At 33.9% G+C, this 25,642-nt stretch overlaps 1 protein-coding gene across 3 annotated transcripts in view; it reads left to right on the top strand.

The window, feature by feature from the left end:
- Positions 1-24,347, top strand: part of PXYLP1 (2-phosphoxylose phosphatase 1) — a 44,899-nt gene extending 20,552 nt beyond the window's left edge. For all 3 annotated transcript variants that reach the window (XM_034439438.3, XM_034439436.3, XM_034439435.3), the window contains exons 2-6: positions 4,250-4,376; positions 8,872-9,033; positions 10,930-11,056; positions 19,426-19,565; positions 21,929-24,347. In XM_034439438.3, coding sequence (XP_034295329.1) covers positions 4,298-4,376; positions 8,872-9,033; positions 10,930-11,056; positions 19,426-19,565; positions 21,929-22,860 — 1,440 coding nt within the window. In that variant the 5' untranslated portion in view covers positions 4,250-4,297 and the 3' untranslated portion in view covers positions 22,861-24,347. The remainder of the gene's footprint in view (positions 1-4,249; positions 4,377-8,871; positions 9,034-10,929; positions 11,057-19,425; positions 19,566-21,928) is intronic.
- Positions 24,348-25,642: the final 1,295 nt, after the last annotated feature.

The following is a 25,642-nucleotide window of genomic DNA, read 5'->3' as shown; positions in this document are numbered from 1 at the left end:
ACAGCTGAATTTTTTTGCTTTTTTTGGGGGGGGGGAACTGTTCTGCCCCGCCGCCCTCGCAAATCTCTCATTATGACTATAGGAGCGATTGGGGTAGTGCTACCTGTGGATTCAATTTCAAGTACCTCCCCCAGTATTAAGGTGAACATCCTTTTGCATAGTCCCCCCACCCCCCACTGATAAAGAGCGGGATCTGTTGGCCTTTGTTCTAATGATCGGGGGAGGATGCTAGGCTGAGGTTTCAGCTGGTCCTGGAGGGTGAATTCCCAAGGAGGATGGAAGAAGTTGGGGCACGCACATCCCCCTCCCTCCATTAAGTAAAATGTACTTTCACTCGTAAACTCCTTCATTACAGAGTTATCCAGATTGGAGATGTGGAGTTAGTTAAATGGGAGCGGTGGACGGGTGTTCAAAGAATCCCACGTTGCACAGATCCACAGAAAGGAATGAGGTTCAGCTGATTCATGATTGATTCTCATTTCAAGCCCAAAATCTTTCCCAAACTCAAATTGCCTTTCCGTTGCCAGAGAAAATTGACCTTCTGAACAAGCAAAGATCCCTCCTTGATCTGTGAAGAAACAGTCAGGAGACGTTTGTGACAGCTGAAACCCCCCTTCCCCCAGTTTAAGCAAAGTTGCCTCCACAAAGCACCGTGCGGTGTCAGCAAAGGGGGGTTACTCGCACTGGGACGTCCAGAGGTGAGCCCAGCCCCACTGCCCATGGTGGCCCCTTCCGCAGGTGGTTTTTTTTTTTTTTTTGATGGACCGGATCTCCCTCTGCTTAAAATTACTGTATTTTCCTTTTTGGAATTTAGCTACCACACATAGATATCAGTCCCGGCGGTAGCCGGTAAGGCTGCCTGCCTGCCCCTGAAGGAGGATGGCTGTCTCTACCCCTGGAGAGGGCATGGAATGGAATAGAAATAGGAGAGAATGGAATGGGAATGAAAATGGACATAAAATCAAACTTTAATAAACAAATTCAAAATGTATATGAAGCTTAATTTATAAAATATGTGCAAACTACAAGATGATGATATTTTGTTATAATTAGCAAGTTAGGAGAGAGACAACTTTTAAGTTATATATCAGCTCCCCAAAAAGAGAAAAGTAAATCTTGAACACACACAAAATTCCATACATGTGCAGAAAAATCAGAGTAAGAATAATGCTGCACACGGAGATAAAAAAAAAATAAAAATGTATGTAACATGTAGCAATAACAAGGCAGGCAATGAGGATACAATTTTACGTATCCTGTCGCTTCACACTAACAACAATGCACATTTTGCAAATGAAATATTTCAATTAGTCTTCGTAATTGTCATGCCTGGACAGTGATAACTTTTTTGTATTTCTTCTATGTTTTCCCCTAGTATACATGAGAACATCCTGGAAAAAAATGTTCTCTGGTCATTTTTCACTTTTCTTCCCTACCCCCACTACATAAGCTTATGAAATAAAACAGCCCTACTGTGTCAGCAAAAGATTACTGCACATTGTTTATCATACTTGCCTATCATGAGGGTGGAGAATTCAGGAGCTGTCTGAATCCTTCCTAAAGTTTTTAAAAGAATTTTTAAGGTGCTGTGCATATAAATCAACGGTGTGTACTTTCCAATAAGAGTTTCAGTACATCCTAGTGGACTGCCATCATCTTTTTACCCTCCAATAATCCTGGAAACACATTTGGAGCTCTCATCCCTGATAAGTATAATTATTTCAGAAGGTAGACTGGGAAAATGATTATTTTGGAACTAAGCCAATATGTTAAAGTTGTTGCAATGATTCACTGTAATAATATGTTTAACTTTTGTTTGAGACCAGCAGTTGATATTATGAAGTGGTTGTACAATGAATGGGCTCTTTGGAAATGTCAAATACTGTTTTTACATGATTTAAAGTGGGAGTTGTTAACTACTTTCGTAGCATAGTAATTTTCCACGCCTGTGTACTTCAGTCTAGGAGAACATAGTCATGACATCTTTGATGTGATTAGATCAACCACAGATGTGACAACTCTTTGAATATACAAAGCTATGTGACTAAAATATTTTCCCTTCAATACAGAGTGCTCTACATGATCTAGGCTGTTGTTTCAATTAAAAAGTGTTAAAAATTGGGGACTTTGTAAAACGGATGAAGTATTAAAGGAGCCATGTGCTCTAGAAGGCATTCCTGATTCTGTGTGTGAGGGAAGAAGTGTTTCTGCATGTGTGTTCAGTTTTCTTGTATCAGAATAGTATAGTTGTATATTTATCAGTTGTATATTTCTTGTATGAGAGTAGTTTGTGCATACACATATAGCAAAAGACAACTTTTGTTAGGACCACCCACTTAGCTTCATGAGACCAGTTCGCTTGAAGAAGTGCCTCCCACTCTTGTGAGTTCCTTTTTATACCTCCAGTTTACAATTGCTAGACTGGGATAGAGGAAGCTTCTAATTACAAGTGATGAGGGATGACGAGCATTCTGATCTTGGTATATTTTTCTAAAGATCATAGAGCTACATTCTTCATATATTGAATAATCTTCATGTTTCCTCATTTTTTCCACAATATGCTTGAAAAAAATAACCACTCTTCTTTGTGTAATTCAGTGTTTTCCAAATTGTTGCTGTCGGTATGAATTGAATTTAAAATTCTGTAGTATTCAGCTAACATATATTAGAAGGTACCATAATTGAGTTTCTCTAGTAATGTGTTATGTATCTACTTTAAATGTATACATTTGCATAATTAGATAATTTGCTTTTGTATGTTTTTCTCTTCTGGAAAACTTCTTTATCATAACAGACTCTTATATAAAAGTTTCTCCTATGTGTTTTAACATTATTTAACAAAAATGTATGTTTTGCACTCATTGTATGGTTGTTGATGTTCAGGTTCATGTAGTTAGAATGATTTGGAAAAATGTTGAATGAACTCTAGTTCAATATGTATATTTGTAAATATTTATGCAAATAGAATATAATAGAATAAAAAGTTTATTGTCACTTTAAATGTACACTAATCAGCATACATTAAAATAAAATTTCATTGCATTCAGCTCTCAAAAGATAACCATTATGCATAACATTTTTACTGTTCCATTCCTACCTGTAGTTCTCATTGTGTTGTCTTTAAAATTTAGGCAGCTGATTTAGTATGGAACTGATTTAAAAAATTAGTTCTTGAGTCTACTTTTACAAAGTGGCTTTTTCGCCACTTCCCCCAGCCTCACAACACAAATCACCAGTACTTCAGACAAAGTGAAAAGCATTTATTCATGAAGGATATGTCTTTATATAGGATACAGAAACAAATGATACGTACATTCGATATATATGATGTGTGAGAAAGTAATAAATAAAGCAACTGGATGTTAGAAGTTGACAATAGAAAATATTGATCCTAGATAACATTCCACAGGTGGCAAATGTATGGGTTATATCACCGCCTTTCCCAATTGAGTTTGTATCTTTATACTTGCAAGTGTTTCAAGTTTGTCTAGAACAGTGATGGCGAATATTTTCTGGACTGAGTGCCCAAAGCATACGTGCGACTGCACATGTGGCCCCCGTGCATGCATGCGCCCCCATGCATGCATGCGCTCCCAAATGCATCCCCAAATCCCCTGCATGAGCATGTGCTCCCCGCATGCACGCACAGACCCCGCATGCGCACACGGCTCTGCATGTGCCCCGGCACCATGCATGTGCGGCAGAGACCCGAAGACCAGTTGGCCAGTGGGAGGCACACACGCATACACGGCGGAACTGAGCTGGGGTGATAGCTCGTGTGCCTGCAGAGAGGGTGCTGCATGCCACCTCTGGCACACGTGCCGTAGGTTCGCTATCACTGGTCTAGAATATAACCCCTATTGTTTCTTTTATGATTTAAGGTAGTTTTTGCAAATAAAAAAGAAATGTCTTTGGATAAAAAGAAAAGTCAGTTTCCTTAACTTCAAAAGAAAGCATGGATACAATGCTAAAATGCTAATGTCACCTTTATTAAATTTTGATTTTTAATAATGCTTTAAGTTTTAATATGCTTTAATAAAGCATTTATTAATAATGAAGCATAACATTCCAGGTAACAATGATACCTTGCAAACATTATTAAGAAAATCATCAAACATAGCAACATGGAGGGAAACAAATCTACTATAAAAGTTTCCTGAAGAATTCTTAAGTTTTTTACATATTTTTCATAAGTATGACTAATATATTAAAACTATTTTAAATTAATATTTTATATTTATGTTTGCAGGGAGTATGCTGGAGGTAAAACCATGAAAAAGTAGTGGAAAGAAGAATAATGGTTTTCCGAAATCGTTTTCTGTTTCTGTTGGCTTTAGCTGCCTTATTAGCCTTTTTGAGCCTTAGCCTCCAATTCTGTAAGTATAATTTTATATCATAGCTAAGATTTGTAAATACCATGGTTTTTTTATTGCATTTTAATGTATGTGTAGGAAGTAAAATCAAAATGTCAGAATGATTGTGTGTGCAACATGAGGACTCATTTTCTGCTTTATAAAATGACACAGATGACACAATTTTGAACATATTTTAAATAAACTGATATTAATTATGACTGTGTGGGCTGAAAATGATTGATCTGTTTGATGTGTAATGACAAATGAGAAACGAGAATTCTTTCCCCCCTCACTTTCTGCAAAATATTTAGTTTATTTCATATGTATAGATTTGAAAAACAAATGAAAATTAACTGTTACTTTTTTCATATTAGAATTTTTGAATAATGATATAATTAAAACATGACTAATTCTCAAATACATGAACATAACTTTTAAAAGGGAAAGAGATAAAACATAATTAGATTTGCAAGGTTCGTTCACCAAATCCAGTTGTAATAAATATTCTTTTAATCTTGATGTAGAGTTGATTTCTTGGTCTGATCTACCTCTTGAGGCTGACATTGTTTTATGCTTTACCTATTCCTTTTCTCTTACTAATGTGAATGGGTTTGTATAAATGTGTCTATCTGTAAAGTTTACACATAACTTAATTCCATTTTCATTGTTTGAATTTAATCAGTGTTTTTCTTTTCAATGCTTTGGTAACAGGTACTTCAATGCCATCCTCTTTACATTCCACAGACTGTCACCACATCATAGTTAGAGATGGAAGATCATTAGATAAGAATAGCCCTAATCCACAGCCACTCAATTTTGTCAGAACCTATAGCCAAAAGCTGTTCTTCCCCAGTTAGACCCATACAACGTCCAGGCACTGTGAAAATAACTTGATGGCAACTCTTGGATTGTCTAAGGCAGGAGTCAGCAACCTGCGGCTCTGAAGCCGCATGTGGCTCTTTCATGCCTCTGCTGTGGCTCCCTGTCACTCAAAATATGCGTCACAACCATCAATGTGCGACATCCACCAGCATGAGATTTATTGAGCTTTTCAACCCTCGGTAGGCCAACCATGGATAAATCCAAGAAAAGAAAAGTTTCAGAAGAAAATAGAACGTTTAATTTCACTACATAAGCTAGTTTTGTGGCCGCTCAAGAAATAGTCAGGGATGGGAAGGGGTTTTGTGACTCCTGGTGTTTTCTTTTTTGTGGGAAATGGGTCCAAATTGCTCTTTGAGTGTTTAAGGTTGCAGATCCCTGGTCTAAGGCAAAAACATATACCTATCATCAGCACACTAATGGTACTTGACCCCATGCTGATAGATGAGGAAAGTAGTATTTCAGTATAACTAGCAATAACTTTTACTCATAGCAAAATACTCTTATAACATGGGATATTCTTTTGGGAATGTGAATCTATGAATTACTTCAGCAGATACTTATCTACTAAAAAATTAGAAGTCTTATGTTTAAATGTCTTACATATTAATTTTAAGAAGCCCATATTAGATAAGATACCATGACTGAGTTCTAATGTATATATGTGTTTTTAAGTTATTGTAAAATACATTCCATCCTTGCAAACATAAGAGTTAGGCACAAAATAAGTATAAAGTATCTTACCTATGACTTCTGTGTGTATGTGCGTTTGTGTGTGTGGGGAGGGGGAGAAAGAGAGGGGGGTTGAAACTGATAAATCATTTGGATTGCTTTAATGTCTGGGCTGATTTTTTTTTTTTGTCCACAAAGAATGGAATTATTTAACTTTTGAATAAATGTTTAGATTTCTTCATGTATATACCATCATGCATTCCTCATAATATAAAGCATCTGTTCAGGACAAAATTAAGCTCTTGACAAAAGGCGACTTATAAATGTTGTATAAAGAAAGGAGTTTTTTGTCATTATATAGATGAAAGATTATATACTATTTTAGGTTTAGGAGCCGTTGTAATCTTGGTGGTATGTAGGATGATCTTCATAGAGGAAAAAATAAATGTGAAGAAACATTATTGGTACCGAAACAGACACTTTGTTACTATAATTATTCGTTTGGATTTTCTGAAAGCTTTGGGGTACTTTGATTATATAGAGAAAATTAAAGAGGACAAATCTCAAAACTAATACATAAAGGAAAAATGAATTACTTTGAACCAACCTAGAAAGTTGTGATTTGATAGAGAGTCTAAGACTCTCATTAAACATTTGAAAAGCTTAAAAATGATGAATCTACTGCAACAATATTGGTAAATTGTAAAATTGTAATATTTTGTACTTTGAGAACTAATATTATTTTCCTGCTTACCCTGGTGAAAGAAAAGAGTACTAGTTCTTGACTAAATTGGATTTTAAAACCCTCCAAACCACTGGCTTTTAAGAGTGAATTATTACCTATTGGACCACAGCTGTGTTTCATTTATGAGTACAACAGTAAGTCCATAATATTGATTTTCGTCTGAGAACAGAGGTGTCTGAAATGGCCTAAGGTAAACAGCATTAAGGTTTGACTTTTAAAGGCCTTCAACTATAACATATTTGGCAGTGTTTCCAAAGAAACAATACCTGTAACCTTGTCATCTGTTGTCTCAGGGTGATCTTTCTCCCTCAGGAGAAGTGCTTGTCACTGTGTACCCCTCAAGAGAATATGCATATACTGTATGTGCATTCATCCCACACTCCTACAAGAATAAGAAATGTTATGTAGAGCAAAAAAGAAATAAGAAATAGTAAGCTAAAGAAAAGGAAACATAGTTAAATCTAGATTACAACTACACTATTAATATATTTCTATAATATAACTTTCTAGCCTATATCTTTCTTCCCCTATATCCCCTATATTTCATAAACTGCTTTTGTGTCCTTTAAAATTCTAATTTTTGTCTTTGAGGATTGAATCTCAGAGTGAGCTGAGTTGTCAATAAACGGAGTGAAGCTTTTTTTTAGCCCACTATTCCTCAACTTTGCAAGTTCCAAACATGAAAAGTACCAGTTTTGGGAAAAGCTGATTTATCCCAATCAATTAATCTAATATATGATGTCAGTTTGGGAAACAGCAGAATACATTTGTACATAGTCCATTCCAGAAAAATTCCTATACTGTTTATCATGCTCAGTATAATAGTATGAGCATGCCTTTCTGTGACTTTGTTCAATTTCATAGATTAGCAAAAGAAATAGTCCAGAATTAGAGCAAAACAATACATTTTTTCTCTGTTTACACACAAGAGAAATAATTCTGTTGGAAAACATTTTAGCATCACGTTTTCTAAGTAACTGCTGATGAATGGAAGAGTTAAAATTTCTTTTCCCATTCTTGGCAGAACTGTTCTAGTATATCTATTTTATGTTGAAAGCCAATGAAAATTTACCATGGATCCTTTAAACAAAGTTTGCTGTGTGGTTTCTCAAGTTTGTAAAAGTGCTTTGAAATAGTTTGGTTGCGCAGAACTGAAAGAACCTACTGTGTTTAAGGCTAATATTCAGGGGGGAAAATCTATCCAAAGTCGAAAGAAAAAAAGGAAATAAATGGATTTGCTTCCATGTCTGATTTTTTGGGGTAAATATTAATGATTTTTCTTCTGTTTCTTCCTTTTAGTATTTTAGTATTAATTGTATTTGCTAACTCTGTATTTAATTTTTTTAAAAAATAAAGCCTTCTAAATGGATAAAAAAGAGATGAACAAATATAGTAGAACTCAAGAGATTCTACCTTTATTTTATATTGTTTTTTTATTTTTCAAAAGTGATTATGCTGAAAGCAGTAGTGCACATATTGTATGCATAATCATGTAAGGTGTGACAAAATTAGGATAAATATAAAATCTACGACAAAATGCTGTTTTCAGTAGTAATAGTTTTAATACTCAAAGTAGAATATTTATTAGGTTAACCTAGCAGAAGGGCATGTTTATTTTTTTCTTGTCTCTTACTTCATATTATGTTGTATATAGAATATGCTATATGTATTAAAGATAATCCTGGAAAAATCATTTATTTCAAAGATTTTTCTTTTGTAGGCAGAATAGAATTTAAACATATTTAGGGAAGTTGACATGGATTGTCATTGAAAACTATATTTTCTAAGAAAACATAATTCACTATACATAAAATAGCAATGTTAAAGCATTAGACCATTTATTTATTGCTTATGCTTTTAATTAAAACCTTGTGATTTGATTTTACTGGTTCCTTTGTCAAGAGAATTTTGTTTGGGTACTATTTCTCTTACACTGTCTGCACTTAACCCAAATCTGTTATAAATTGTTTTGCTGATGAATACCACTCCATCAGCAAAATGATATCATTACAGTACATACCACCTACTAAGAAATCATTAATTAATATGATGTAGAAATAGATTTTATACTAGAAGTCTAGTATAAGAAATATAGAAGTTATTTCCTGTTTCCATATTTATTCCATATTTATTTATGCATTTTGAATTTTGAATTATGCAAATAAATAATTTAGCATTAGGCTAATCAGTATCAATTGATGTTGGTTATTTATATTTTAGTACATTTGATTCCTGTTAAACCAATTAAAGACGATGGTCTGCATTCCAAGAATCGAAAGAGAATAATGCCTAATCCACTAACAGAGCCACCTGCTATCGATCCTATTTATGAAGCCCAGTTTTATTGTAATGTTCCCAGCATCTCTGAACGCAGTATGGAAGGTAACTATGCAATTTTGTTGTTGACTGCTCTTTTATTTTCATTTGCTTAATTCTATTGCAGTTTTGAAACCTTGCTAATAGAATGCTCTCAAATTCCAAACAGAAAGCAGCATTTAACATAAAAGTAAAGACACCGCTCAGACATTACCTACTAGCTTAAGCTTAACTGGAACAGCTGCTCAAATATAATTTTCTCCCTCCCCCACAGGACTGATCTAGTCATGCCTTGCATTTAAAATCCTTAGAAGCTGTAAGTAGAATGAATGGTTTTTATAGAAAAGCATGCAGCTTCTGAATCTGAGCTGCAAGAATTAGAAAATGGATTTTTTAAAAAATAGCCCAATTAGCACTATTATTTATATATAGTACAGCAGTAGTCTCTGTTAGGTCTGTACCTCATACAGAGGTTTTATGCAGTCATGGGAAATAGGTTCTTTGGTTACCTATTTGATTACTCCAGAACTTTTCCATCGTGGCTCCCTATGTTCGAATCAGGGTGCTTCCTCCTAAATGAGTTAAAATGTCTGGTCCAGCCGAAAAATAAAATAAGTATATGTTTTGCTCTCCCATCATCACTACCAATTGCCTCTTTCTGGCTTACAGCCAGAGGGCCTTCTCAGTATTACTAGGCAACCAATCAATAGCTCTGTCCATTGGCTTGTCAGAATTCACCCCCTCTCCTTTCACCCATCCCCCTCTCTTTTCCTGGGGACCAGCTGCCTAGTGCAAAAGAAAGAAGATGGCAGGGGAAAGGAGCTTTTCATCCAGAGCAATGACCTGCATCAGCCCAAATTATTGACACCCTGAAGCGCAGCTGACAGAGAGAATATAAGTAGGGCTTGCATGAAATGCATTCTGTTTCAATATCCAGTACCCTTATTAGCTGCTTTTTATATGATAATCAAAATTGATGAAACTGACAGGCATCTTGGAGTCATTGTGCTTGAAGCCACAGAGAAAAGGGTTCTTTCTCTCCTCCTTCACAATACACATACCACCACAAATACTTTTAAAAAAATAGTTTTTATTGCTTTTAAAATAATAACAGAAAAAAGCAAAAGAAATAAAACACAAGAATTCAAGCATTATCCAAAAAAAAAAACAAAGAACCATATAGAAATAAGAAATAAGTGAAAATAAATGCAACTGAAAAAAAATTAAAGTATAAATATGCCGTTAGAACAATGAGCAGTCAGTTCCAATTCTATATATAATTATCTAATACATATCATTATTTTCATATATATTATATATAAATAAAACTCTTATATCTTTTCACCACAAATACTTGTCAGCTGCTATTTGGGATCAGCTTGGAGACCTCACCATTTTAGGGGGAGAACCTGGTTTGAAATAACTTTTCTTGTACTCAGGGCTGAATGGCCCTTATCACAATTTGTTGGCTGCCTTAGGAGGAAAAATGCTTAAGTAAAACTGAGAATAGATTGGGAAAAAGATGAACGCAATATTATGGGGACTTGGCAGTAAAAGAAGGATACCAGTTCATGTTCATGTAGTGGCTAAAAAAAAGTAAAAAAAAAAAGGTCCCAAATCCTACTGACTGAATTTAGAGAGAATTATATCCAGTAAGTGAGTATAAGAATGCAGCAGTTATTTCTCTATCATACTGTCAAACCTACTCAGAAGAGTTTATTTGGGGAGTTCTTGATCTAGCTAAATACCTCCTGGGTCACTTCATCTCTCTTGTGTGAAATATGTCTCTCACACAAAGAGTTTTATAACCTTTTGTGGAAAACGATCTCAACTGTTACAATTGTTCAGTGCCAAGGTTGTATATTTAATGAAAGGTGTAAATGTATTTTAAATTATTGGAGTTCAATTGGAATTCTAAAAGGGATCCCCTTTATGAGTCTATTCTCGCTTTTTTTCTTATAGGTCATGGACCTCACTATTTTAAACTGATTTCTGTTCATGTACTAATTCGCCATGGAGACCGATATCCTTTGTATGCCATTCCCCGAACAAAACGGCCAGACATTGACTGTACATTAATGCCTAACAGGTAACATTTCTGTATTATACTAATGCTTTGTATATTTTATTTCTACACAGATAATGTTAGTGCCTGATCAAAATTCATAATCATTTTTGAATAGATTGTCATCAGTTTAAGCACAGATCTACAAACTTTTTCTATAAAAGGATTCTTTCATGCTTTATTTCTATAGTGTTCTGAATATTCATTCACACAATATTGATAAACTTATATTCTTATTTTCCTTTCTCTTTCTGTCATTAATCTCCTTTCTCCCACTCCAAAATTGGTAGAATTTTCAACAGAGGTGACTCACAGCTGTAGAAAATATTTTAATCCTTTACTGAAAGCACTGGAATTTCAGCTGATTGGAAAGCATAAAGCTGACTTTCTGGTCTTCCTCCAATCAGTGCTAAAACATGTGTTGATGAGTGGGTGGATTTGTTAGTACTTAATAATATTATACTGGTTTTGTATTCTAGTTATTTTATACATAAATAGAGATGATCTTACCATTAGGTTTACAATTTAAAGATGCAATACTGAAGAGGAAAAGAAAATAATATCAATATTATCAATTCTAACATCTTAGATTTTCATAAATGGTGAAAAGGGTGTTGCATTATTGCTTTGAATATAAGAGAAGTTTGATGGAGGAATAATTGCCAGAATAATAACATATTAAAAAGTAAAAATAGATTTAAGATTGTTTTAAGATGGCAAAAGCCAATCATTTACTTATTCGTTTATTCATTCATTCTACTAGGCTTTTTCATTTTTAAGATAATATATTATGCCAATTCTGTAGAAAATATTCATTTCAATGGATGTTTTAATTTGAAGTTATAAAGAAGCTGGATATTTCAGCAGAATGACAATTGCAAATAAATTAAGATTATTTCCAAACTAGAAGGGTTCAGCAAGGAAGGGTGAGAAAATAATTCCAAAGGCAAGAATATAAATATTCTCATCTGATAATATAATAACTTTAGAAGCTATTATGTATGTCAAAGGAGGCAATACCAAGTACTGATTGAAAGAAGGCCCAAACATTGCACCTGACATATTTATACTGTTTTCTTACCTTGAATCTGTAAATAACTGTTCATAAATAGAATGCATTAAAATTTGAAGAATGTTGTGTTTAACTCTGTAACATGTAAATATTGTGTCTGTTTCTGTCTCTTCTGTCTCACTCAGTGAGTCAGTCTTCAGAAGCATCTCAAATTTTTCATACAATTGTGAAGTAAAATCATTTAAGAGAGAACCAAACTTACTAACCTTTTGTGATAAACACATTTCCTCAAATAGAATGCTGAAGTGAGCCATGCATAATAAATTTTCTAGAGTAGCCTTACTGGTGAATAGAAGTAAATTGAATTGGTTCTAGTAAGCAATTACATTTTGTAATAAGATAAGTGATGAATAAGTTGTTAATTGCACTGATTGGATTTTTAATGAACTTACTCTAGGGAATGAAATATTAATTGAAGAGAGATAATTTAAAGCCTTTTGGACATTTTATAGGACATGACAACCACAGTTCTAAAAATATCTGGTATAATAGTACTAGAAAAAAGTCCAAAGTTGTCAAAGGCATTCTATGATAATATTAATTAAATCACTATTTTAATTCTTCTATAAAGTTGAAAAGTAACAAAGCCAAAGCCAGCAAACCACATTGTAGAGACTTACATTGTAACTGTTATTTATACAAAGTTCTTTTGTTCTTTTTTTCTATGTAAAATTAGTTATGAAACAATATTGAGTTTATATCTCCTAATTTAGCTGTTATCCCCATGCAGTTGCTATTATGACAACGCAGTTGTGTAAGATTAGATGAGTGCTGTCCATATAACCTATGGTTTATGAAACATTTAGCCATTTAGCTACAAAAGTAGTGTATGTGAAGTGAGTTTGAATATTTATAAATGGTAGTGTTTTCTTTGTTCATTTATGAACTTTTTTTCATACGTACTTATATGTCTATCACGCAGAGTAAGCTATGTTATGCAAAGCAGAAAAAAAGGAATAGAAATACAATCAAATCTACAGCATTTACTTTGCCCCTTTAATCCTTGCATCATATAGTTTCAGCCACTATATCTATGTATATGCTGCTTCATGTATCCCACTTTTTGGAGGATCTCCCGTACAACAGCAAATGACAACCTTCTTGGTCTTCCACTTGCTTTTAACCCATTTACTCATTTTTTATTTGTTTGTTTTTAATTTGATCTTTATTTATTCTTTGTATGTATGTGACCGACCACTTACATTTTTGTTTTGTTTTGTTTTGGTCATATTTGCAGTCAGTCCACATTAATTCAGCACCATTTGTTCTTGACCTTATCTCTTGTTTTACCAAACATATTTCTTAATTACAGTACATTATTTCCAGAGTTTCTCCTTACATTTCCATTTAACAAAGTAGGTAGAAACAGCCATTTTCACTTTTTAAAAATTTCTTTCACAATCTTTATGCTACCTTATAGGTGTACATACTTTCAGTTTCCCCAACTTTAAGTAGTGTAATTGCTTTTATTTTTGCAATTTATATATTGCATATGACTTCTTTTACTCTATTTTCTCCATCAACATGGAAGAGAATATGTTGGAGTTGGTGAGAATGGAATAAGTTGAGAAATAAGGAAACCAGAACAAAACAGCAACTTCCTTTATCATTGCCAAAGTTGGGGGAGGCAGGAGTGGCACACAAAAAAAGGAGAAAGTAAAGTTCCTAGGGTTTGGATTGGATTCACTGGTATTAATTATTTAGAAATTGTGTCTGCTTTTTCTAATTCAATCCACTATCACCAATAATTGATTATACAGTAGCTAGTAATTTCCAAGAAAAAAACAGACCTTTTTTTCAAGGTGAAAAACCTTGTATGATAAACACTTGACAGTCCTATGGATGCATTCAGCAAGAATTTGACTAACAAATGGCTGAGAGGTGGAGAATGGGGAAAGGGGAAAGCTTAACTCCATCCTTCAATGACAGCAGCTTTTGTGGGAGAAAGTTTATTGGGCAGAGAATTCCTGATTTTATGGTGGAAGATGTGCTCCTAGTGGATACTGATTAAGGGGTCTAGTTGGTTGGCAAAGCAGCATTGGTTGGATTGGCTATATCAACTTTTAATTAATGTATGTTGTAGAAAAAGGATAGGGTACTCAGCAGGCATTACAGGTCCAGATTTGATACAGGGGGTGGATAGACTATTTAAGGCATTTGGGGGGATATGCATTTTGGGACCACTTGGTAGAGAAATGAAAAAGGTCTGACAGTAGGCTTTGGTTATTATATTCAATTAGGATAAAGAGAGAGAGACAGAGAGAAACCTCTTATTTCATTCAGTCTGTTGTTCTTGTCATCTTTTATTCTTTTTCCTTTTAAAAATTATATTGTAATTACCATGTTTTGATTGCTGTGGGCTGCCTAGAATTGTTGGGAGTTTCAAGGTTACATATAACTCATACAGACCAAAGACATCAAGCATGCAGACATCTGTGGAGTTCTTAAATTAGAAAAAAAATCACAATTGGTAAGGATGCTAAATATCACAGAAAACAATTGATAGTGATGAAGTGAACTGAAATAACATAGTTTTGTTCTCTGGCCTTCAAAAATAAATGAAGATGCATAGTATCCTAGAGAAGTAAAAAGAAGTTTAATTTTAGGGTGAAAAATAATAATGAACTTAGACAAGATCATGTTATCTATTTCTGTGACAACACAGCCAGAATAGTTGAAACACTGTTTTTCCAGTAATGAATGGCTTTAAGAACTGAACAGTGAATAAGAAAGAAGAGAGAAAGAGAAGAATTATGACCTTGACTAAAAAAATAATGACTAAGGATACAGTGGACTTCAAGAGGCACTAATCAATCCATCCTGGTTTAAATAAAGACTAGAATAGGCTTTCATCAAAAAAGCAGAACTTCACAAACTGTGGGCATGTAACCCTATTTTATGGAAATCAAAACTGAAGAACCATTCTAGAAGCTCAAGCACACTAACAAAATACTTTTTTTATTGTGCATAAATAGCATCAATCTCCACACTGTTGCCTGGATACTGTTAATTGGCCATTCAAAAGAAAGATTCTTAATATGTTTTTTTAAATGGAAAAGTAATTAACCAATGAATGTACTTTCAGCTGCTTTGCATTTCTTTCTTTGCATTTCTTCAACTCCATTCTTGTCTTGTGAATACTAGCACGCCTAGTGAAACTTCTAGAATGTGGGAGTGCAGGATTTTTTTCTTGAGGTACAAATGCTTCTACATACTCCCTTTGAGGAGTAGCTTTTCATGAATGTATGTATGTTAGCATTGCTTAGATACTGTTCACTGAGACATAAGCAGAATGCTTTCTGACAAAAGCAGTACTGGTTTTTCATGAGGTAAATTGTAAATGTTAGTGTTTAGGATATAATAGTGAAGTGATTCTTAAAAGAGCTTCAGGTTTCTAAACAATACATTTTTATGTAATATTTCATTGGAAATTGAAAAGTCTTTTCAGTGTTTTTATATTGTTTTAGAAAGTTTGTTGTAAATTCTTAAGTTTTTATTGTATGTCATACAAAAGTATACAGATTATGCAGTATGATTGTGTGAGCAGATATTTCATGAAGAGTGTTGAAGAATATTCTTACAAGTAATAAATTATACTCAAATGCATAACAAATTCTGAAATGTTGTGTATAAATAATGTCAAGAAAAGAAAGTTTGTTAAATTCCTATTTGTTTCAAATTATCTCTGACATTTTTCTGGATAAGAATGAAGTTACAACTTTACTTGTGGGGATGGAGCTTGGTAGAAAGTGCAAAATGTTTCTTGATTCTTAGACCTGATTTGGAGACAAAGTGAAATTTGATTGCATGTAGGGGATCACTTTTTTAAGAGATGGGAGATAATGTGACTGTTAATCTTGGTGGATCTGTTAGCAGCTTTTGATATTGCTGACTGCACTAACGACTTGGTTTATACATTTAGATTACTACATTATATTGGGCCTGTTCCTATTTTTGCGGAATAGTATATATTCAACCAAGCAGAGAAGTCATTTATTTTAAATACAGGTAGTCTTCAACTTATGACCACAATGGAGCTCCACATTTCTGTTGTTAAATGCAACATTTGTTAAGTGATGTTTTTGCCCCATTTTACAACCTTTCTTGTCACAATTAAGTGAATCACTGCAGTTGATAGGTTAGTGACATGATGGTTAAGTGACTCTGGTTTCCCCATTGACTTTGTGTCAGCAGGTGATCACATGATTTGGGACAATTAAACTTTCCTTTATAACTGCAAAAATTGTGACAGATTTTTTTCAAATTCCACTGGAAAAAATGAAGGAACTATATTCCTACTGCAATTAAGCTTTTCGCCTCAAATTTCTTCAACTTTTTATGAGGTAAAATTAGGGCCTGACAAAACAAGTTAGCTTTTAAAGAGCCTTTTCCTAGATATCCAGATGTGTGTTCCACTGTATTGCTGAGATTAGAAGCTGCTTTCCTTAGGATAGAAGCCGAAGTCTGGCAAATAATATTTTTCACTGGCTAAGGCTCAGCTTGATGACTATGACACTTTTCTTAGTAATTGTTTCATACAGGTATACTATAGATTCAAGTACTGGAGAAATGTTATAAACAAATTGCACACCTGTGGCCTTTCCTGTGAATAGTTTCCAAGATCCTTGCTTCAACAATACAGTCAAAGTGATGACTAAGTAGTAGATTAAGGATATAGAATTACAAAGGAATACGGTCGAACTATCAGGTTTTATTGGTCTGTTAGCAAACATTCAAGATACTACCCTGCAATTTACCTAAAGCTGCATGCTATTCTAAATATAGGTAGTCTTTGACTTACAATCACAATTGGGCCTGAACTTCTGTTCTATGGGAGGCAATGGTTCAACGAGTCACACCTGATTTTATTATCTTTTTGTCATTGACGTGAATTACTGAGGTTGTTAAGTGACTCGTGTTACTAAGTGAATCCAGCCTCCTCCAGTGCCTTTGCTTGTTAGAAGCTGGGAAGGTCTTAAATGGTGATTATGTGATGTCATGATACTTCAACTGTTGTAAATACATGCCAATAGCCAAGCACCTGAATTGTGATCATATGACCATGGAGACAGTCATAAGTCACTTTTTCAGTACTGTTGTAACTTTGGATCAGAGGTGGGTTTCAGCAGGTTCTAACCAGTTCTGGAGAACCAGTAGCAGAAATTTTTAGTAGTTCGGAGAACCGGTAGTAAAAATTTTGACTGCCCCGCCCCCATCTATTCTCTGCCTCCCAAGTCCCAGCTGATCAGGAGGAAATGGGGATTTTGCATTAACCTTTCCCTGGAGTGGGAATGAAAATTTTACAGTATCCTTCCCCTCCCCCGCCCACCATGCCACATCCACCAAGCCATGCAATGCCCACCAAGCCTCACCCACGGAACCACTAGTAAAAAAATTTAAACCCACCACTGCCTTGGATGACTACTAAATGAATGGTTCCAAATTGAGGACTACCTGTGTCATTGGGCCTTCTCCAGCCTGCTTGAATGCTCTTCCATCAGCTATCTTAGAGAGATATTAAGAAAGTGCTCAGCCATAGAGAAGCTTTGGGTATATCAATCAGGGGAGGATGAATTATTAGAGCATATATTCTTCAATGCATGTTCCATAATATTACTTTATATTTTTATAGGGTTTGTTTTTTAGTTTTAAAACTAAAGAGATATTTAAAAGTTGGCTGGCCTATAAATGAAATGAATAAATAATATGTTAAATAAGGTTACTGCAACCTGTAATAGTGAAAATCCCTGTCAACTCTGACACATTTTATGAGTATTAATTTTTAGTTGCCATGAGCCCAAGATGGCATATATGATTGAAAAATACTTCTCTTTAGCATCTAGGATCCATTGTAGTAAGGCTAATATATATGTTTATTTGACTATTATTGAAAACATTTTGCATGGTTATATTTTATGGTTGGTCAATATGCATGAGTTCTTGGCTAAGATGATAATAAAGCAAAACTGAAATCAGTTAAGGAAATAATTTGTTTTAAGTTGTAATTATGCGTAATAATATCTGCAGTGAAATGAAAGCAGTTTGGCACCACCTTGTGGTATACAGTAAGTATTTAAAAAAATCAGACAAGATAGTAAACACTAGTCTGACTTATTTTAAGTGCTTCTTGTAATTTCAAAAATTCAAAATAACATCACATGGAAATTAAATTCATTTTTAAAAAAATCAGATTAACTTTTGGAATGCATAGCACTAGAACTATATACAGTAACTTTTCTTATTTTATTTTAAAACATAAAGTTTACTTTTCTTTTTAAAAGTATTTTTAAAATTCCCTACAAATTAATTGAATAAAAAAATAAGAACATCATAGTCTTTAAAGTGAGCACCCTTAAATAGATCATACCTCATTACAATAAAATGTCCAAAACCTGAAAAATGTTAGTAAAAAGTTATTTATAGTATCAATAGAGTTACGTCTATATTAGATTAATGGGGATAATGAAAGTTGTTGTATTTGTATCAGGATATGTGCGATGGCTTAGTGGTTAAAAATGCTGAGCTTGTTTGCTGGAAATTTGACAGCCCAGATTTGAGATCTGAGTATTGCATGACGATATGAGCACTTGTTCCTTGTCTCAGTTTCTGCCAACCTAACAGTTCAACAACATGCAAATGCAAGTAGATAAATAGGTACCACTTCAGTGAGAAGGTAATAGCATTCCATGTATCTTGGTGTATAGTCACGCTGACCACATGACCATAGTAGTGTCTTTGGACAATGCTGCCTCCCTTGGCTACGAAACAGAGATGAGCACCACCCTCTAGAGTCAGACTCATTTGGACCTTTACCTTTACTTGTATAATATGTGACATTTATTTATTTGTATCCTGTCTTTTATTTTTACAAATAACTCAAGGGGATGAACATATCAAACACACCTTCCTCTTCCTATTTTCCTTGCAACAACATCCTGTGAGATGCCTCAGCTGAGAAAGAGTGACTGGCCCAAAGTCACCCAGCTGGCTTTCATAGCTAAGATAGGACTTGACTTACAGTCTCCTAATTTCCAACCTGGTGCCTTAACCTCTAGACCAAGTATATATAAATATATAAAAACTTCTAAGAAAAATACATAGAAATTGTTTATATTTTCTTGCGAACCAGTAGTAAAAGCGGCGGGAGGCTCCGCCCACCCACCCGGATGTCATCATGGATGATCTGTGCATGCGCAGAAGCATGCATGTTTGAGTGAAGCATGAGCACGCGCGTCCTCCCATAGCTAACAGGTAGTAAAGGTAAGTAGAACCCACCCCTGTTTCATACCCTTAAATAGCTGTTTTGGTTAATCTCTTTTAGAAAGCCTTCCCATCCTTTGCTTGAAGCTTTTATTAGCCATATGTCTAAAGGATCAGAAGCCCAAATGGATGGATCTTTGAGCAGCCTGCCTCGATACCCAAGCCATTCACTGTGTGAAATGGGAGAACTTACGCAGACAGGTACATACATACAACTGGTTTATTTTCATTTCTAATAAAAATCAGTATGCTGGTGATGCTTTGATTTTTTTTCTTAAAAGTTTTTGAAAAGACTTAAGAAATGTTTTAAATGCCTTTTCAGGGAACATATTGATCCTTTCCACAGCATAATATAGTTTCAGTAAGAAATTCTCATTTTTCCTCCCTTGTCTGAATAACTCTTTAAAACTAGCATGATTCCTGTTTTTAAGCCATTTTGTATTTGGCTGGTCAGTTGAAAAAACTTCTAGTATAGTTACTGATATATATAAAAAGACAAACCTACCATTTGGTTTGTAATCTAAAAATACAGTGCTAAAGGAAAAAGGGTCTTAAGAGGAAAAGTAAACAGTAACAAATTTTCATGCTTTAAAGATACTAGACTTTGGTGAGGTTCCCTTAACTTTGAATGCAATTGTAGTCCTCTTAACAAAGTTCTTTAAAATAATGAGCTGTTTTTATTGAAGTACAGTTTACAAATAGCTTTCTGCTTTCCCCTAGCTGCACTTGCTATAAATATAAATAAATAATAAACAGGAAGCAGTAGTATTGCCTCCCTTGTACTATGTTGTTTTAGCCTGACATTATCAGAAAAAAATGGATTGATCTTAGAACTTGGCTTTCCATCAGTAATTTATGTCATAATGTTATATAATGTTAATGTATTTTTTTATTATTACATTGATTAATATATCGTGATTTTGGTGAGTCTTTGTGTTTTTCTGGACTGTATTTGTTAAACAGAATTGTCTTTAGAGCTAAGCTGCTGTAGTAATCATTTGTGAAGAAATAAGATAATTGAATTTTTTTCTTCATAGTTTGTTAAATTAAATTAGTCTTTCAATATTTTTAAAAATATTATTTATGTCTAAGTGCTGATTATATGGTTATACAACCAGAAGGTACATTTTGTTATTCTTCAGAATAATAAATTGTGGGTTTGGTGCTTGTTAATTAGTGTTGCGTAAATTTCAAAAGAGTTTTTACCTCTGATGATGGCTAATGGAAGCATCCTGTTTTGAAATGGTACATTACTTACATTCTACTAAAATTTACATAATGTTAATTGCATCCTTTGTTATAAAGGAAGCAAAAATAAATGTAGAAAATTTAAAGGAAGATTAACAGAAGAGTCAGAGCAGAGAGTAGGACAAATTGAAAAGATGGAAAGGAAAAGAAAATAATGTTGCTATATAAAACAAGAAAAAAGAAACAGTGTTTTGATAATCATTCTATAATAAATTATGTAGAAGTTTTGTTGATGAATCTACAAACAGGAACATACCAGGGTAGCCTATACCTTAAGGTCTGCAAAAACTGGATGGGTTTAAGGGATGAGTGGTTCATTCAAAATGCAGCCCAGAGCGCCCATAACAATTTTTGTAAAGTACAATGAAAACAGGAAAAAAAGATTATTACAACCATGAAGGCATTTTCTGGCAAATGTGGCATTCTTCAACAACAAAACCCACCATGACCATTTGATGCCATTCTGCCAAACAAAGCCAGTTGGTTGCAGATAGGGACTTTACTTTGAGCAACAGTGCCTGATCAGCCCTTTTGTTATGGAAAGGTTTCATTTAGCACAAAGTTTGTTATACTATCAATATTCTACTTTCTACTTGATCTACTTTATTTAGAAGTTGTGACAGGTCATGCTCATTTCATGGGAAATAACTTCTGTGTTGTTTCATGGGGCTTTTTGGGGAATGGAAAGATATTGACAAGAAAATAATATGCTGATTAAATACATCTAGAGAGCTTTATTTATTTATTTATTTAAAATGATTGATTGATTGATTGATTTGATTTGATTTTTATCTATTTTTTAAGTAACTAAACATGGCAAACATATCTAATACTCCTTCCTCCTCCTATTTTATCTACAACACCTAGACCATGAGCTAGGTGGGGCTGAGAAAGAGTGACTGTCCCAAAGTCACTCAGCTAGAGCTGAGCTAGGTGGGGCTGGAAGAGTTTCTTGGTTTCCTGGTTTCTAGCACCTTCTGATTTTAAAAGCTCCTCATAAATTAGTGTTGCATACCACTTTTTAAAAACGAAGCATCTGCATTGCTTTGCTTCACTTTACCATAAAGCCTCATTTAGCACCTCTAATAATTTAAGAAAGTTTCTAATATGTGCAAAAGCTTTCCCTTTTCCAGTCAGCTAGCAACAGCACCAGAATAAGCTTCTAATGTTTATTTGATACCTCTTTAGGACTTATTGTTATATAAATTATTAATCTTATTTTACATAACATTAAACAAATGTAAATAAATGCACATGGCTAAGGTCTCCTAGATTTTACTTAGAGGAAGGCTTACCTTGTTTCTTTCTTTTTAAAGGAATTGTACAACACCTACAAAATGGACAATTGTTACGTGACATATATATAAAGAAGCATAACTTGCTACCAATTGATTGGACAAGTAAACATCTGTATTTGGAGACCACTGGAAAGAGTCGAACTCTGCAAAGTGGACTAGCATTACTCTATTCTTTTCTACCAGACTTTGATTGGAAGAAAATTAATTTTAGGAATCAATGGAGCACAATTTTTTGTTCTGGACACTGTGAATGCCAGAGAAGAAACCATTACCTGGAGGAAGAGCAACGTCGCCAGTATAGCCTCCGAGTGAAAAAAATAGATTTGGAAAAGACTTATGCAGATATGGCCAGAATAGTTGGCATTCCCACCCGGCAGTTAAGAGCTTCTAATCCCATTGATTCTATGTTGTGCCACTTCTGCCATAATGCCAGCTTTCCCTGTACTAAGAATGGTTGCATAGACATCGAGCACTTTAAAGTAATCAAGAAACATCAACTTGAAGATGAAAAGGAGAGGCAAAAAAAGAAATATTATTATTTGTATGCACTACTAGCCACCCATCCAATCCTGAACCAAACAGTCAATCGGATGTTAAGGATTGCAGAAGGCAAGAAAGAAGAATTATTTGTTCTTTTCTCTGCTCACGATGTTACGTTGTCACCTGTTCTTAGTGCCTTAGGCATCACTGGGGCCAAGTTTCCAAGGTTTGCTGCTAGACTAGTCTTTGAGTTATGGAAAGATGAAAAGAAATATAATGAAAACTTTATTCGTATCCTTTACAATGGGGTTGATGTTACATTCCAAACTTCCTTCTGCCGGGATTTTAACAAGCATTTTGGCAAGATGATGTGTCCTTTAGAGAAATTTGTCCATTTTGTTAAGCAGGACATGTTTTCACCTTTTAATACCACTAGTTACTATGATGCATGTCGCAGAAGACCGTTCTAAACGGAAGAGGAATAAAGTATTTGATTTTGCATTGTTAAAAGTTTGTCTTTGAGGAAGTTTGATATTGTCAAAAGTCTTGTGTGCCTAAGTGCAAATGCATATAGCTTGAAATTATCTTACTTTTGCCAAAATTCATTCTAGATTAATTTAAAATGCCATATCCCATTATTAACCCAGAAGTATAAAAACTATTTTCTTTATGGTCAACATGATTTGTTGCATAATTGATGTAAAACAGATATTGCTTGAGTAACTGAATACATATATTCTGATTACGTAGCATTCTACTGCAAAGATTTAAACATGAAAGCAAATATTAACAATCCCAGTTGATATCATAGCAGAAAGTTTTTCTTCATTTCATAAACCCATTATTATAATCAGTTATTTTTAAAGAGTTAAAAAAAGCAGCCATTAAAAAAAAGAAAAAGGTGTTTGATTCAAATGTTCTTTGCACATCAGGTTCTGGATACACTTGATCTTAAGCTATGTGTTTCACTTACACTATAGATTGAGTAAAGATTGTTCAAGATGGGGCAGTATTATTTCAAAACTACTCTTTTGAACATGTGGACAATCTCAATCCCTGTAATCAGTGACGTTGAGGAGCACCAGCATTGTAAAAAGTATCTTGTACATGACCAGTGTGGATCAACCTATACAGAAGCTACATAAGACTCCATTTACAATATTGCAGCCGCCTTCTAGAATTCCAAACATATGGAAGCAATTTTTGTTAGAAATCATCATGCCATATACAAAACAACCCGTAGATTATATTGAAAGAAAAACTCTGTTTTTGCACTTTTAGCACTTTATGTGTACTTTGAACACTAATTACAAGTTGTGCCAGATGCTAGAAAAGGATTCAAAAGAAAATACAGAGGAGATAGACATGGAGAAAAAAGTTTTTACATCTTTATTCCACTTCTTTAGAATCTATCTGTTGAAATAATTTATGCTGTAAAAAAGAACAGCAATGTGTTTACCATTTGGCTGCATATGACCAAAAGACAACTTAACACAAGGCTTAATTTTGTAGTCCCATTAGTACTTTTATAGACTAGGGAATACATTTTATAAAGTGAAACATCTTTTTTACATTATAGTGACATAACTGTTTTCTACTTTCTTTGTAAAAGAATGTCAAAACTAGTGTTTCAAACAATCTTTTAATCTTGGTACTTAGATTCATGCAGAAAAATCTTATGAATAATCTAACTTGATAAATTCATAACGTAAAAATGAACAGTTCATTTCAAAATGTTTTCATCATACAGTACAATGTTTTTTAAAACTCTGGTAATGCTACATTTTGTATTTTAAGTAGCTTGTATATACTCAGAACCATAATTTAGTGAATGTTTTAAGGTAAAATGGTGCTAGCAGTTAAAACTAGCTGTGATTTCTATTCAAGCTTTACTGGCTTTTCGGCATCATTTTGACGATACGTTTAGATGTTTCTATAAATAAAATTTTGAAGAATTTTTAGCAGTAGTCGTTCTTTAATGCTAATCTTTATGTAGTAGTGCTGGGTTTGTTTGTTTTTTAAATAAAAATATTGATTGTTTTGCAGGAATATTACATGTTCATTCTGTCCCTGTAGGTGTGTAACCTAGTCTATTTTTGTACTTAACTTAATATGCATTTTAAGAAAAAATTGTAACTGCATAAAAAGTTCCAAATGTGGTTATTACCAGATTTGTGGCAGTTTGGTCTAATGGTTAAAGGTTTTGGATTAGCAGCTGGAAGACTGATTGGTAGTTCTACTTTAGGCAGGAAGCCATCTGTGTGACTGGACTAATTACATTTTCTCAACCCTGGAAAGAAAACAGTGTCAAACTACTTCTCAAACTGTTGCCGTGAAAACTGAAAAGACTTGTTTAGGCAGTTGCCAGGAGTCAAGAGTGACTCAAAGATAGAAAAATAAAAGAAATAAAAACTATTTGACATTTCATAGAATTTATAGTAGACATTTCATAAAATGTATATCATTAATGTTATATAAAGCTTTTCAAGCAAATTTCATAAAATTGAAAATTCCTCCTCTCCAAGCCCTATTTCACTAGTGGCAAACATACCTGAATATTTCCTGCTTTAAATTCTCATAATACATAAAATACCAAAAATTAAACAGTTCTAACAGGTAGAAAGTTGAAGCTATTTATAATTCATCTAAAAGAGTAACATACAGAAATTTCACTTGGGTTTTCCAAAGGTAGTAATAAGGAATGTACATGCCCTTTAGAAATTATTCTTTGCAGCTCCTCCAAAAAGATTCCTAGAATTGAGATGTCCACAGGGAGGATCTGTATTTCCTTTATGAATTTCTAACCTGAACCTCTGTGCAGGGCTTCCAGTGCACTTAAGATTCTTGGGAAGATATTTGGAAGTAAGTACATTGATTCAAATTCAGACAGGTATCATGAAATGGTTGAATTAAACTAGGATAATTTATAAGTCAAATCAAATGTTGCAAATAGATATTACATGAGCAAAACCCACAAGCAGCACAGAATTATACACACATAAGATTGGAATTAATTCAAATAGTAACTGTGGGGTACCATTAGAGAAAAAACATCAGCTACCGAAGCAATTCAAAGATTGGAATAATTCTATGTGATCCAGTAATGCACTAAAAACATCTGGAGAATGAAACTGACATGATTGGTTATGGTATAGTCAACCTGCCAAAGATGTATAGCTTGAATTACAGTAAATTATATACTTTCTGATTTCAATTCAGAGTGATATATAAATTGGAGACTCATAACTTACC

This window comes from Pantherophis guttatus, chromosome 6, assembly GCF_059756535.1.
Source record: "Pantherophis guttatus breed Tessera chromosome 6, ASM5975653v1, whole genome shotgun sequence".
Taxonomy (NCBI): Eukaryota; Metazoa; Chordata; class Lepidosauria; order Squamata; family Colubridae; genus Pantherophis; species Pantherophis guttatus.
The sequence above is the reverse complement of the archived record's forward strand: the minus strand, read 5'-3'. Positions and strand labels throughout refer to the sequence as shown.